A 13,814-nucleotide genomic window follows, 5' to 3' on the forward strand; every position below is an offset into this window, starting at 1 on the left:
AAGCACTCTGTGCTCAAATCCCATCGACTATAATGGAACTTAAGCACATTCTTAAGTGCCTTGCTCAGTACGGATGGACTTTAGCCCATGTTTAAGTGTTTTGCTGAATCAGGGCCTGTTACAAAAATATAGATATGTACGTAATGGAAAAATAAATCAAATAAAAGCAGAAGAATATGAGAAGCAGCCCCTCAGAGAAAATAGGTAAAGTTTTCAAAAGTACCGAAGTGACTTAGAAGCCTAAGTTTAATTGAAAGTAAGTGGGACTTAGGTGCATAAGTCATTTAGAGACTTTTGACAATTTTATCCTATATCTATGATTTCTGTAGGCCACCATTTTGGGAAGCAAATCATGTGAGGGTAATGATTAGAAAATTGCTACAATAAAAATATTCTTCATACTGAGTTATGATATAAATCACAATGTTTGTAGTGCTACTGCCTAAATACATTAATCACAGCTAAACAGGACCAACTTTTAAAAAATAATTTTCAAAAATTTTACATCATAAACCATTCACTATAACAATCAGCCATTAAATCATCTTTAAGTGTTGTTCCTTTGAAGATAACATTATAGAATTAAGAAGGCATTTAATTTCTCTGACACAAAAAAGAGGACCTCTGTTTTCTTCCAATAATTAATAGAAATTTCACAGAGAAAGAAACAACATCCTATGCCCTGTTCCTAACACAGTCTCATTTTAATAAATCCAATGTGCAATATCTAAGACAAGTTTGTCAAAAAAGGGAAATAGATGGCTACTTTCCTACACAGAAAACCTTTTTAATTTCATTTGGCCCCAAACCTGATCTCCACCATAGTCAGACCAAAAATAAACTATTATAGTTTGGCAAAGCTTAGAAAGTAAATTTTCCACTATAGAGAAATTAACTAGATTTATAGACACCAACTGTATTTCAAGGAACCCAAAATAACTATTCTGTCCTTAAGAGAAAGTCAAACTTAGTATCTACAGTCCTGGGTTTGTAATTGACTGAAGGTGAGCACATCCACTCTCCCATGCAGAGAGCCCCATTGACTTCAGCAGGGCTCTACAGTCACTGTGTGAATCTCAGCTTCTACAGAATGGCACTGTTCATATGTAAGGTCCAGGTTTATGAGCTATTTTGTATAAATCCAAACATAGAATTAAGATACTCCAGGTAGAGAAATGAATATCCATTGAAATGCAAATCCCTCAATAAAATAGGTTATGACGACTGATGAAACACTGCTAATATTAATATACCTGCTTGTTAAGTGTCCAGCCTCAGGTCTTTAACAAATTTTAAGTTACCTTTTTATCACAGAATAATGCTTCTCCATCTCACTTACTGACAGTTAAAGTATTTTCTTTAATGTTACCATTCATTCTTAGATTTTGCACTAATACGGTGGTGATACTGGACATTTTTTTAAAAAGTCAGAAATACAGTGTTGGAACTTTACAATTTCCTAAGTCCTACAGGGCATGTTTTGCCCTCAAAGTGGATTCCATTGAATGACATTGGGTTCCTGTAAATCAGACATACCCTTCATAAACTTGGTGGAATTTTAAAAACTCCACGGTGAGATTCTGTGCTTCGCCTCTAAGCACAGAAGTCACCACTCTGGGGAGTGTACTAATGTGGTTTTAAGGTACTGTTTGCACCCTTCTAGTCCTGGGCTGCTCCAGAGACTGAACCAACTCCCAGTGTAACTCCAGGGAGGTGTCCAAGGGGTAAGTCAACCTAAATTACACTACTCCAGCTATGTGAATAACGTAGCTGGAGTTGACATAGCTTGAGTCGACTTACCCCAGTGTCTTCCCTGTGCTGCGTCAATGGGAGACGCTCTCCAGTCGACTTTCCTTACTCTTCTTGGAGAGGTGGAGTACTGGGGTTGACCAGAGAGCGCTCTGCCGTCAATTTAGCAGGTCTTTACTAAACCCACTAAACTGACCCCTGCTGCATCAATTGCAGCGTCACTCTCCCTGTAGTAAAGACCAACCCTAAGTTAAAACAACCTGTTCCCAGTGAGCAACACTGCCTAAAATCTGCTAATGCCCAGAATTGGACTGTATCAACATGAATAATGTTTGTATCCATTGTATCTGTTTAACAGCCACATAAAAAGCAAAAGAAGGCAGATTTCTGAAAATAAAAGTGCTTGCTGTTAACTCAACAGGAGGCCCTTTTGTGATGATAGTCTGAAGAGATACGGCCATTTATAAATCATATGAAGTTAGCACCTCACTTGCTCAGAAATGCCTACTTTAAAAATAATGATTAAAATTATTGATTTCAAATTAGCTTTGCAATAAAAATAGCAATAGACCATAGCAGGCACAAAGGTTCAAACTGTTTGTTATCTTCTCCGGCAGCTGAGAAAACCACCAGTTACTTTTGTAAATTCTGCTGTAAAGTGCAAAGCTAGATGTGTAATGCTGGAGGCATTGGATCGCTGGGCACAGCATGATATTTGATCATCCATGATATTAGCTTATCTTGCCTAACTGCAGATGTTATTAGCAATTCCAGTCTTTTAAAATTCAGCCACACTAGTTTTTATGTTTACTCTTTGGTTCAATGAATTCCACAGGTTGTATAGATATTATGCTCCCTTAAAAAAACCAAAACAATAAAACAAAAAATCCTTCCTTTCTTTAGTTCTAAACCTACAGTACTACCCTTTAATTTCATTTAGAGTCTCCTTATTATTCTTCTAAAATTAGGTAGGAGGAAAAGATGGACAAATTATATTTCACTAAGTCTTTCATAATTTTCTCAAATCTCTTTTTTCCTTTTTAGAATAAATAAAATTAGACCTGGTTCCTAAATACTACAGTAATTGGTACTCTTTAAATACTTAAGATAGGCTATGTCTACACTTGGAACTGGGGACCTGATTCCTAGCTCACACAGATGTACCCAACATCTCTGCTCAAGCTAGTGTGCTAGAAATAGCAAGGCAGTCGAGATAGCACACATGGCAGCTTGGTTTAGCCACTTGAGTATATACTCACCTAGACCCACCAAATACATACTCGGGTGGCTAGCCCAAGCCGCCACCAGTGCAACCCCAGCTATGCTGTTATTTCTAGCGCACTAGCTAGTGCAGGTACATCTACACAAGATGGAAATCACACCCTGAGCTCCAATCATAAATAAAGCCGAGATAAATACAGTATACAGTGGTTGCCCTTAAATGGGAAAAAGATAAAAGAAAAAAAATTAAGGGCACCTACAAAGGTAGATAAATAGTTTTTGCTAGCTCTTATGCTTTTTCTTGCTGTGTCTCTATCCTTCTTGTCTTCTTTGGACTTGTTCAAAATCCACTATATCTTCAAGGTGAAATGACCAAATCTGTTCACAGTATTCCTGAAGATGGTAAGCCATACCATGGTTCAGTTATATCATCATAACACAGCATGTTGCCCTCTTTAGTTGCACCTGAGCAACCAGTTTAGTATGCTAAGTGCTGCGACAGAATAGGAAATTTGCACTGAGCAATCCTCAATAACCCCTAAGCCTTTCTTCTTAGAACAGTGGTTCGCACACTGTGCTCTGCAGGGCAGTTGCTGATGGTCAAGGCAGAGCTAGATGTTCCTTGTTTCCAGTTCCTGTTATGGATGCTGGGCTATCCATTGGAACAAGAGCCTGGATTCCTGGGAAAGCAACTGAAGAGGCAAAGAGCTGGTAGCCAAATCTCCTCCATTAACATCCACCACTACAAAAGAGGAAGAGGATAGGAAATGGCTGCAATCCTCATGACTGGAATGTGGGTATATGTACCACAGTGCTGTGCTGTATGGAATGTTAGACCTTCTCCAGTATTGTCTTGCCCTCTGCTATTGGTCTGTGAGGAGAATACAAGATCTTCTACTACTAAGAATAGATTACAGTTATCTTCTCTATCAAGTGGTGGAACTGTGACCTTTGGCTGTGAAGGTCATGAGTTCTGTTTCTGCAGCATCAAGCACAGTGGCTACCACTAAAAAGTCAACGCTTACCACAAAGTAGTATTTGAGACACTGAATACTCTGTGTTGCATCCCATATACCACTGAGCGTTAAATGCACTGAAGATAGAGACTGACTTTTTGATGGCAACTGCTGTATGTGATTGGTGTCTCTCTATATATTTGGTCCTCGATAACTAATATGGGGTCATAATGTGCATTATGGAGTGAACCATTTATCCTAAGGAATTAAATTGAGAGTATATTTTAGAAATAAGTGTTTTAATGCTAATCTGGTTTAAAAATTTATGATCTCTTTAGATCAGAAAAAGTTCAAAATATTAATTAAATGGGTGTCTAATTTATGTAATATTTCTTTTACTCTGCTATAGACCTTTGAATAAATTACTGTGCTCTGATAAATGAAAAATTACTTAACTACCAGGAAGTATCCAATCCCTCATTCATCAAAACTCAACTGCTTAGAGTGCTACAGTACTCTGGTTTTTTTCCCTTAGTAAATTATTGCTGTTTAAATTGTCAATTATGGTTTATGATAACAGTACTTCCTGAGAAACTGAGTATCTCTATAATTAATTACTAGATTGTTAGACCATTACATTGTGTGGCAAAGAAAGAAGACAGTTATTAACTGTTGCTGATAATTGATTTTTTGGCACTTTATAATACAACGTGTCTTATTTCTATTGTCATTTTTTTTCATGTTGCCTCTGTGACTCGTCTTCTGGAAAAAATCAAATCTCAGTGAAGAAGCCCAAAGTCTTGCTGTTTTTCAGATTGTTTCTGGTCTGAGAATCTAGGATTTGGTAACATCTGATAACAAACAGAGGGTCCAAAATGTTTTTCACCCGTTTTTGGAAAATAGCCTACATTAATAACACTAAACCTTTTTAAAGGAGCTGTGTTCAGAGAGAACAATGATGATGACACATTAAAAGGAAAGCATGGATAGTGCATGCAGTGTTGTACCCTTGTTGGTCCCAGGATATTATAGACAAGATAGGTGAGGTAATAGCTATGATTCGACCAATTTTTGTAGGTGAAATAGACAAGCTTTTGAGCTTACACTGGATCAGTTTTGTGTGGTTTCATTTTGTTTTAGCAATGTTAGCATAAGGTCCAACATGATTTCACTGTGATAACAAGGGTCCTAGTCTTGCAATGACATCAGCAACTTCTGGCAGATGCTGAGTGCCCTTTGGTATATCTAGTACTGCATAGGGCAGGACACAAGGTCTGTCTCCGAAATAATGCCTTAAATAATACTAGTATCTCAGTGTTTAATTGGCATGTTTGTTTCTAACAGAAGAAAAAAGTTGCAAAACTTTTCTTTAAAAAATGACTGTCCGGTGTGTATAAGAAATAAGTATTTTATAGATTGAGGGTAACATTTTCAGAAGAGTTCAGCAGTAATTTTGTGTACGGCTTTTCCATAGTGCCCAGCTTGAGACACCAGCTGCCTGATTTTCAGAGGTGCTGTGAACTCAACAGTTATAACTGAAATCAAATTTCATTCACAATTATTTATTCTTTCCTGAACATAGAGTAAAGGTCTTTTTCCTATGTAACCACTTGCTCTTTATTCTAGGCTGATTTGCAGTCAGTTAACTTGAAGCATGAGAACTAGTGCAGACAAACCACAACAGTGCTAGGAAACTCAAATGGGGCTGGCAGTGGCCTCCATTCTCCCTCTGATATAAGGCCAAATTTTCAAAAGTGGGCACAGAATTTGGGTGTCAATTTGAGACACCTGATGTCAGGCATCCAAAATTAAGAAATCCAGAAACAGCAGCCGCTTTTGAAAATTTGTCTGTCGGATTTTAACCTTATGTCAAATGAACGTTTGGCTCTGTGTGCCTTCATATTTCAATGCCCACTTTGAGGCAATTTACTCAACTAAAAATATCCAGCTCCATTTTGAAAGATCCAGGAAGTTTTAATAAAATCTTGATATTACCACTTTTCATCAGTAGATCTCTAAGGCCTGATTCAACAAAGCACTCAAGCATGTGTTTAGCTTAAGTATGGGCTTTTCCCCAAATGTAGGTATGTGCCTAGGTGCTTACAAATAAGAACCATTATTCTTATTTTATGTGTTTCAAGTTAGGTCCACAAAATCAGTGATCTCTTATGATATACTTTAATCTATGTGTTCTTTTTGCCTTGAAGCAAAGAACAAGTCTAAGTCCGTATATTCTTTTGAAATGTATATTTTTACTGTCAGAGATATTTATTTGGGGTGTCCTTGTTTTGCTTCTTTAGGGAAATCTCTGTGATGTCTTGTAGCCGAACATATATGTAGAAAATGTTATACTGTCATGTCCCAATGATGCAAAGTTGACACTGAAGAAGCTGCGTGGGATGTGGGATTTTTTTAAAAATAAAGGGGAACAAGTTGCACAATTTTAGTCCATAAGTAATTTTGGTCAATCCTAGTCCGCATTCCACTCAGCAGGAAAATTACATAAAAAGTTTATTAATTGAACCCCATAGCTACCAATACATTTCCAGTGAAGGCAAATTAGAAACCAAACTTTGATGCTTATTTCATTTAAAAAAATGATTTTTATTTTAATTTATTTTAATACTATTTGCAATAAGCTATGTAGACCATTCAGCAGCCTGCTGAGAAGGAAACACTAAGATCAGAAAAGTGATTTTTCTGTCAAAAAAGGCAATCTTTGACTTTAACCCACTGCCTTCACTGGGGTGGTGAGGAAGTACAGTGGTGCAAACACAGTATGTTGGGTGGTGGGGCAGACCATGCCTCCAGCAGTGTTGGGTCAGAGCACAGAGCAGCTGCTGCTACATGCTATACATTTTAATAGAGTGCAGTATGTTCTGTCCCCATGCCATACCAATATAGGGGGAAAGGGAGGGATAGCTCAGTAATTTAAGCATTGGCCTGCTGAACCCAGGGTTGAGAGTTCAATCTTTGAGGGGTCATTTAGGGATCTGGGACAAAAATCTGTTTGGGGTTGATCCTGCTTTGAGTAGGGGATTGGACTAGATGACCTCCTGAGGTACCTTCCAACCCTGATATTCCATGAAAAGGACCACACTAAAGCCCATTTTAAGTTTCCTAACACCATTGGAGTTTGTTGGTACTAGGGGTTTTTTTTAACCCTCAAATGAATTAATTGCCCATCAGCCTTGGGTAAAGAACAAACCTAGCATTCCATCTTTATGTTCCTGTTTATACAGTACAGTTCAGCCTTGGTCCACGATTGGGGCTCTGAGATGCTGCTATAATAATAATAATAATAATAATAATAATAAGGTTCTGCTAACTTAGTACAAAGAACTTTACTTTGCCTGGGCAAAAAATAAACATTTGTAGTTTGCAACAAATGTTTGTGGAGTGTTCACACTGGCACTTAACAATGTGCTAACTACCTCAAATTAACTGACAATTTACTCAAGATAAAAGGAAGTCTAGTGTTGACATATCTTGTTGGTATTAGAGTTCCCTGCTCCTCGTGTGCCTAGACTGTGCATGGTGCCTGAGCATGCTGTAAATGGGTTCAGAGGCTCACTGCTGTTTTTCCTGCACCCTCTGAATATGCACAGATCTAGGATGCAAGTGCAGGTTGCCTTATTGCCTGTGCTAGTGCGTGAGATGTAAGGGAGAGGGAGCAATGAGCATCTTTGTCCCAGACACATGGAAGGAAAGACAAGATGTGAGAGATGTGGTTTAAGTGGGCAGCAAATGTATTAAATTATCTAGGAAGTATCTAGGAACTACAGCTTGTACAGTGCAGGGCATGATTCCTTTCTTAATCATTTCCAAATCATGGAGGGCTGCAGTCAGACTCTAAGCCCTCCACAGCTCATCCCTGCCCTTTGCTGGGATCCCACGGGCCTCCTCCCATCTGAGGGTTAAGGGGCTGAGGAAAGGGTGTTATCCTCTTGCTGTACCATACATTGGGAACTCCAACCCCATTCCTCAGCTTCCTTAGGTGATGCTTTCCCGAAGTCCACTTCCAATGCCAGTCATCACAGAACTGGACCCACTACAGAACAAATACCTGGACACCTGACATCTCTTAATTTGTGACAACTTGAACCTTAACCTCCTGACCTACCCACTGGGTCTGTGAGCTGCTGTGGGAAAGGCAAAAAACCCATCCCGATCAATCCGGCAGTGAAGGGAAAATTCCTTCCCAGTCCCATAAAAGACAGTTACAGCAATGGGCATAGCAGACCAGGCCTATATAGTAAAACTGCAAACATTGGCAAGGGGAGAATTGAAGGCAGCTGCTTTTAACTCAAGTTGACAAGTCTCCACTGCCTAAAATGGTGTGACTTTACAGTAAGATAATGACATGCAATATCTTGCTGTAAAATCCTGCTGGAGACAAGGCTCTGTAGTTTTTAATGTGATGTAACTGGGGTGGCAAACTGCAGCTGGGGATAGAGTGTAGACCTTGCTTTGCTACATCGTTGCAAACCCTACTTGTGCCTTGTCTTCGCTAGGAGAGTTACTGTGGGTTAGTTATCATGTTTAAAGAAAAAAGAAAACCTTTTTTGTCATGGAAGACATAGCCAGTGTCTCTTTAAACAAGACCATCCTCTGGAACAGGAGGTGATAGTGGTGGTGTAGGTTCTGCAGTACACTCAGGGAAAAGTAACTTGAGAGATGCGATGTAAAAAGACAAGTTCAGGAGATTTATGCAGTTGTGCTGTGTGCCATTACAAATCACATTCTTTAGCTGATCTTCTGTAAATGTATTAATACTTTTAACCTACCAGGCATCTTGAAATCCAGCACCTTGATGAAAAAAGGATGACAGAGAAGAGTGATTTTTATCCCTGTATAAACATTTCCATTCCTGCAGTAGTTGTTGTTCATATTGATGTTCACATTTTATTTTAGTAAAACGTAACATTTGTAGCCGGGGAATATTAGTGATACTCATTTACAGTAAAAATGCTGAATGCTTCAAATCATTTTGGTGCTGAACTTAAGGCCAAATTCTCTGCTTATATTAAATGATGCAGCTTTCCTGACTTCAGTAGCACTGTGCCTCTTCATGTGGATTAAGAATTTGGCCCCAGGGAGTGCATTTATGATGCTAATACAAATTGCTGTTTTCAGTGTCATAACTGATTCCATCTGGAGTTTTTTTTTATAGCTTCCTCTTTTTTCCCATCTTTCTTTTATAGTCAGAGCTACCTTCAAGCTGCAAGTGATGTGCCTGGGGGCCACAACATGGATCCCTCCGCAAACTACAATTCCCCAAAGTTCCGCTCAAGGAATCAGAGCTATATGAGAGCAGTGAGCACACTCAGTCAGGCCAGCTGTGTTAGTCAGGTGGGAATCTATTGTTAAATCTTTTACTGTGGGCTATCTGCATATACAGGACTAGCTACTAAAAATGGAAAATCTGTTTTTCTTGATTAATATTAGAGGAGTGAGGATATAAGTAGTCACAAAGTAATTCAAGCTTCAAGTAATTTAATATTGAATGAAGATTGTAGGATTAAAAAGAGACAGTCAAATTGCAAATTATGCCAAAAAACTGTAAAATTAGAATTTCCCTTTTAAGAAAGCCACCCTAACATATAAATATATACAATATTGCCTTTTAGTTTCATTGAGTTCCCACTTCGTCTTGTACGGTAATAGGGCATGAATAGGATCGCCGAGCAGCCATTCTCTAGACCATTCATTATTATGTATACTTCTCTCATGTCACTTTTTCATCTTCATACCTCTCTAAATTAAACAGACCTAACCTTTTCAATGTCCCTTCATGTGGAAGTCTGTCCAGGCTTTTAAAAAATTTCATTGCCCCATCTGACATTTACCATACTTGTCGAGATGGGATGACCAGAATTCAGTGAAGTGTACCATCACTTTATATAATGATATTATGTTAAATATTATTCTCTGTTTCTTCCTTAATATAAATTAACATCCTTTGCCTTATTTGACCATCACTATGCATGGAAAAAATGTTTTTCATTGAGCTGTCCATAATGATGACTAGGACCTTTTCCTAGCTCATTAGAGTAGTTATATGATGGTTCAGATTCTTTCAGTATGCACAACCTTGACATTGTCCACAATGAATTTCATTTGCCATCCTTTGCTCAATTAGGTTGCTTAATTAGATCCTACTGAAGTTCCTCACTATGTCCTTCGGTCTTGACCAACCCAAATTATTTTGTGTCATCTACAGATTTTGCCATTTCACTGTTCAACATTTTCCAGCTCAATAACATATATATTAAATAACACAGAATATAAACTAAATACATTCAGAATATAAACTAAATACATTCAGTTAACAGCCTTTGCTGTTTCCTGGTCCCTTCCTATGACATCACACTCTTCATGTTTCATCGATACGATATCAGTTCAGTATTTTTATTTCTGTTATTTCAATGGGTTCCCTTCCCACCCTCTACAACTCAGGACTGAATTGAGGGATAGTGATGGACTATATATTTAAGAAATATATGTTCACTCTTGCAATCTGTACTTTAAAATTATTATTTTGCTGGTGTCAACAAGCTTTGTTTGAAAAAAGTAGTAAGGAATTTCATCATGTAATTATGGACTGAGGCCAAGGTTTTCGAATGTGACAGGTGATTCTGGGTGCCTCAATTTGTGGGTGCCCAACCTAAGATGCCTTTAAGATCCCTGATTTTCACAAAGTAATGGATGTTAATCCTTTGAATTAAGCACTGTTAAAGTGTCTCAGATTGGGAGGCTCCAAAAATTACTTGTCACTTTTTTAAATCTTGGCTTAAGTTATCATAACTCTCTTGGTCAATAGTATAAGCAAAAGTTGATTCAGAATAAGTTTTTTTTCCCTTCCCAGACTTCATTAGTCCACTTAATTTTATTAGAAATATAAAAGTGATAATTTTATAAAGGACAAAATAATTCATTTCACAGTGGACTTAATTGCCAAGATTCCTTTCTAGAAAATTAGAATAACAGCCTTTCATTGGGTTCAGAGATTCTGTATGAAATTTCTATTCATTTGATTAATGAAAACTGGAAAATTTGCAGTGTTTTTTTCCCCAAAATGAATAAGAGTTATTGATTACAATATATAATAAAAAGCAATATCATCCAGATGTGGAGGCTGATGAAGTTATGAGATTGACTAGATATTTATAGTATTTTGTTTCTTTCATTCTGCTTTAATAAATGATTACATAAAATACATATTATTGTCATTTACTGCTCTCTCCATTATTCAGCTTCTAAATTCTCTTTGGACAAATATCATTTCCAGTTACTCAGCCAAATGCTACAATTAGATATTTAGTACATTCCTAATAATTATCCCAGAATGTCTCTAAAATGAAACATATGAATTCATGGTGAAACTAACAATTGTCCAGAGTAAATGGACATAGGAAAATTAAGCTCTTTTTTAACACCAAGCACTTGACATTAATATATTTCAGTCCATATTGTGATTGGCTAAATACAAAGAAAAATATAACGTCAATAGGACTAGAAAGAATGTTTAAAAATGAAATCAGGATGTGGGGACTGATGCTCAGCTGATTTAAATCAGCATAATTCTACTATATTTAATGGAGCAACACCAGTTAACACCATTTATGGCTATGAAACATGATATTTATATAGTTTCCATCAGTATAGAGCAGATTATTTTTGTTGGGGTTTCCCCAAGATCTATTCCACTCTGTTCCCTAAGGATTCAGTGCAACTCCAGTTTCATCACTTAAGCTCTTTTATTTGGCATACAGCAAACCTATGCTGAGTTAATCAGACTGAACCATAAGGGGTGGGCACAGGGCATACCTATGGTACACAGAAACCCCATTTCTTTATATACATACATTCACTTTACATTTCATCACTCGTTTTGGCATTGCTTTGTAGAAACCACTGCCTGTACAGCATACTCTGTCCATGTACAACTTACTCTTTTCCTCATCTTCATGTTTCCAGTGTATCTTATCCATTGTTATCTTGTCCATTGTAAGTAGTTTCCTGGGTGTTCCCCCTTATTTTAAGTATCAGAGGGGTAGCCGTGTTAGTCTGGATCTGTAAAAGCAGCAAAGAGTCCTGTGGCACCTTATAGACTAACACATGTATTGGAGCATTAGCTTTCGTGGGTGAATACCGATTTCGTCAGATGCATGTAGTGGAAATCTCCAGGGGCAGGTATATATATGCAAGGAAGAAGCAGGCTAGAGATAACGAGGTTAGTTCAATCAGGGAGGATGAGACTCTCTTCTAGAAGTTGAGGTGTGAAAGCCAAAGGAGGAGAAACTGCTTTTGTAGTTGGCTAGCCATTCACAGTCTTTGTTTAATCCTGAGCTGATGGTGTCAAATTTGCAAATGAACTGAAGCTCAGCAGTTTCTCTTTGAAGTCTGGTTCTGAAGTTTTTTTGCTGCAGGATGGTCACCTTAACGTCTGCTATAGTGTGTCCAGGGAGGTGGAAGTGTTCTCCTACAGGTTTTTGTATATTGCCATTCCTAATATCTGATTTGTGTCCATTTATCCTTTTCCGTAGGGACTGTCCAGTTTGGCCGATGTACACAGCAGATGGGCATTGCTGGCATATGATGGCGTGTATTTTAGCTAGTACAGACATTCTGTTTCTTAGCTTACTGACCCATTTACCTATCTTAGTTAGCGCAGATATTCCATTTCCAGCCTGCTGATCCATTTACCTCCTTAATCCTGTCACTCAAGAAATGAGATCTCACCCATGTCCAGTTATTCATGTCAAGCTGGGCCGACATTCCACTACTTTCCTATATTATCATATGTTTTATTTGCATTCTATTTCTGTTTTCTGTGCTTTTTTTTTAAGTTCATTACCCAGCAACACATTTCCAAGACAACAGTAGTTATAATTATTTGAATCAACATTAATAATAGGCCCAGTGTACGAACCACGGTGTGCAACCTTACCTCCTTTGGTATAGCCCACTAGAGTGTAATTCTATGTAGAATCCTAGAAATGTAGGACTGGAAGCTACCTCAATAGGTCATCTAGTCCAGTCCCTTGCACTCAAGGTAGGATTAAGTAATAACTAGACCATTCCTGACAGGTGTTTGTCTAACCTGTTCTGAAAACCCTCCAATGACAGAGATTCCACAACCTCCCTAGGCAATTTGTTCGAGTGCTTAACTACTCAAACTGTTAGGAAGTTTTTCTTAATGTCCAACCCAGTCGTCCCTGGCTTCAGTTTAAGCCCATTGCTTCTTGTTCTATCCTCAGAAGTTAAGGAGAACAATTTTTCACCCTCCTCCTTAAAACAACCCCACTTGTTCTGCCCTGCCAGCTTGACTGTGAACCATTGATAACTACTCTGTGGGAATGGTTTTTCCAACCAGCTATGCACTCAACCTTAGGTAGCTCCAACTAGGCTATATTTTCCTAGTTTGTTTATGAGAAGATCATGCAAGACAGTATCAAAAGCCTTACTAAAGTAAAGGTATACCACATCTACCAATTGCCCCCCATCCACAAGTCTTGTTACTCTGTCAAAGAAAGCTATTAGGTTGGTTTGACATGATTTGCTCTTGACAGTTACTTATCATCTTATTATCTTTTTGGTGTTTGCAAATTGATTGCTTGATTATTGGCTCCATTATCTTTTCAAGTACTGAAGTGAAGCTGACTGGCCTGTAATTCCCCAGGTTGTCCTTATTCCCATTTTTATAGGTTGGCACTATATTTTCTGTCTTCTAGTCCTCTGGAATCTCTCCCATCTTCCATGAGTTTTCAGATATAATCACTAATTGCTCAGATATCTCTTCAGTCAGATCTTTGAGAATTCTAGAATGTATTGCATCAGGGCTGCCAACTTGAAGACATCTAAGTTGTTTAAGTAACTTATTCT

The 13,814-nt window shown here is 38.0% G+C and overlaps 1 protein-coding gene across 4 annotated transcripts in view; it reads left to right on the plus strand.

The window, feature by feature from the left end:
* DLGAP2 (DLG associated protein 2) overlaps positions 1 to 13,814 on the plus strand; it is a 674,215-nt gene that overhangs the window by 585,488 nt on the left and 74,913 nt on the right. For all 4 annotated transcript variants that reach the window (XM_030555545.1, XM_030555544.1, XM_030555547.1 and 1 more), the window contains one exon: positions 9,131 to 9,278. In XM_030555545.1, the coding sequence (XP_030411405.1) occupies positions 9,131 to 9,278 (148 nt within the window). The remainder of the gene's footprint in view (positions 1 to 9,130; positions 9,279 to 13,814) is intronic.

This window comes from Gopherus evgoodei, chromosome 3, assembly GCF_007399415.2.
Source record: "Gopherus evgoodei ecotype Sinaloan lineage chromosome 3, rGopEvg1_v1.p, whole genome shotgun sequence".
NCBI classification, from domain to species: Eukaryota; Metazoa; Chordata; order Testudines; family Testudinidae; genus Gopherus; species Gopherus evgoodei.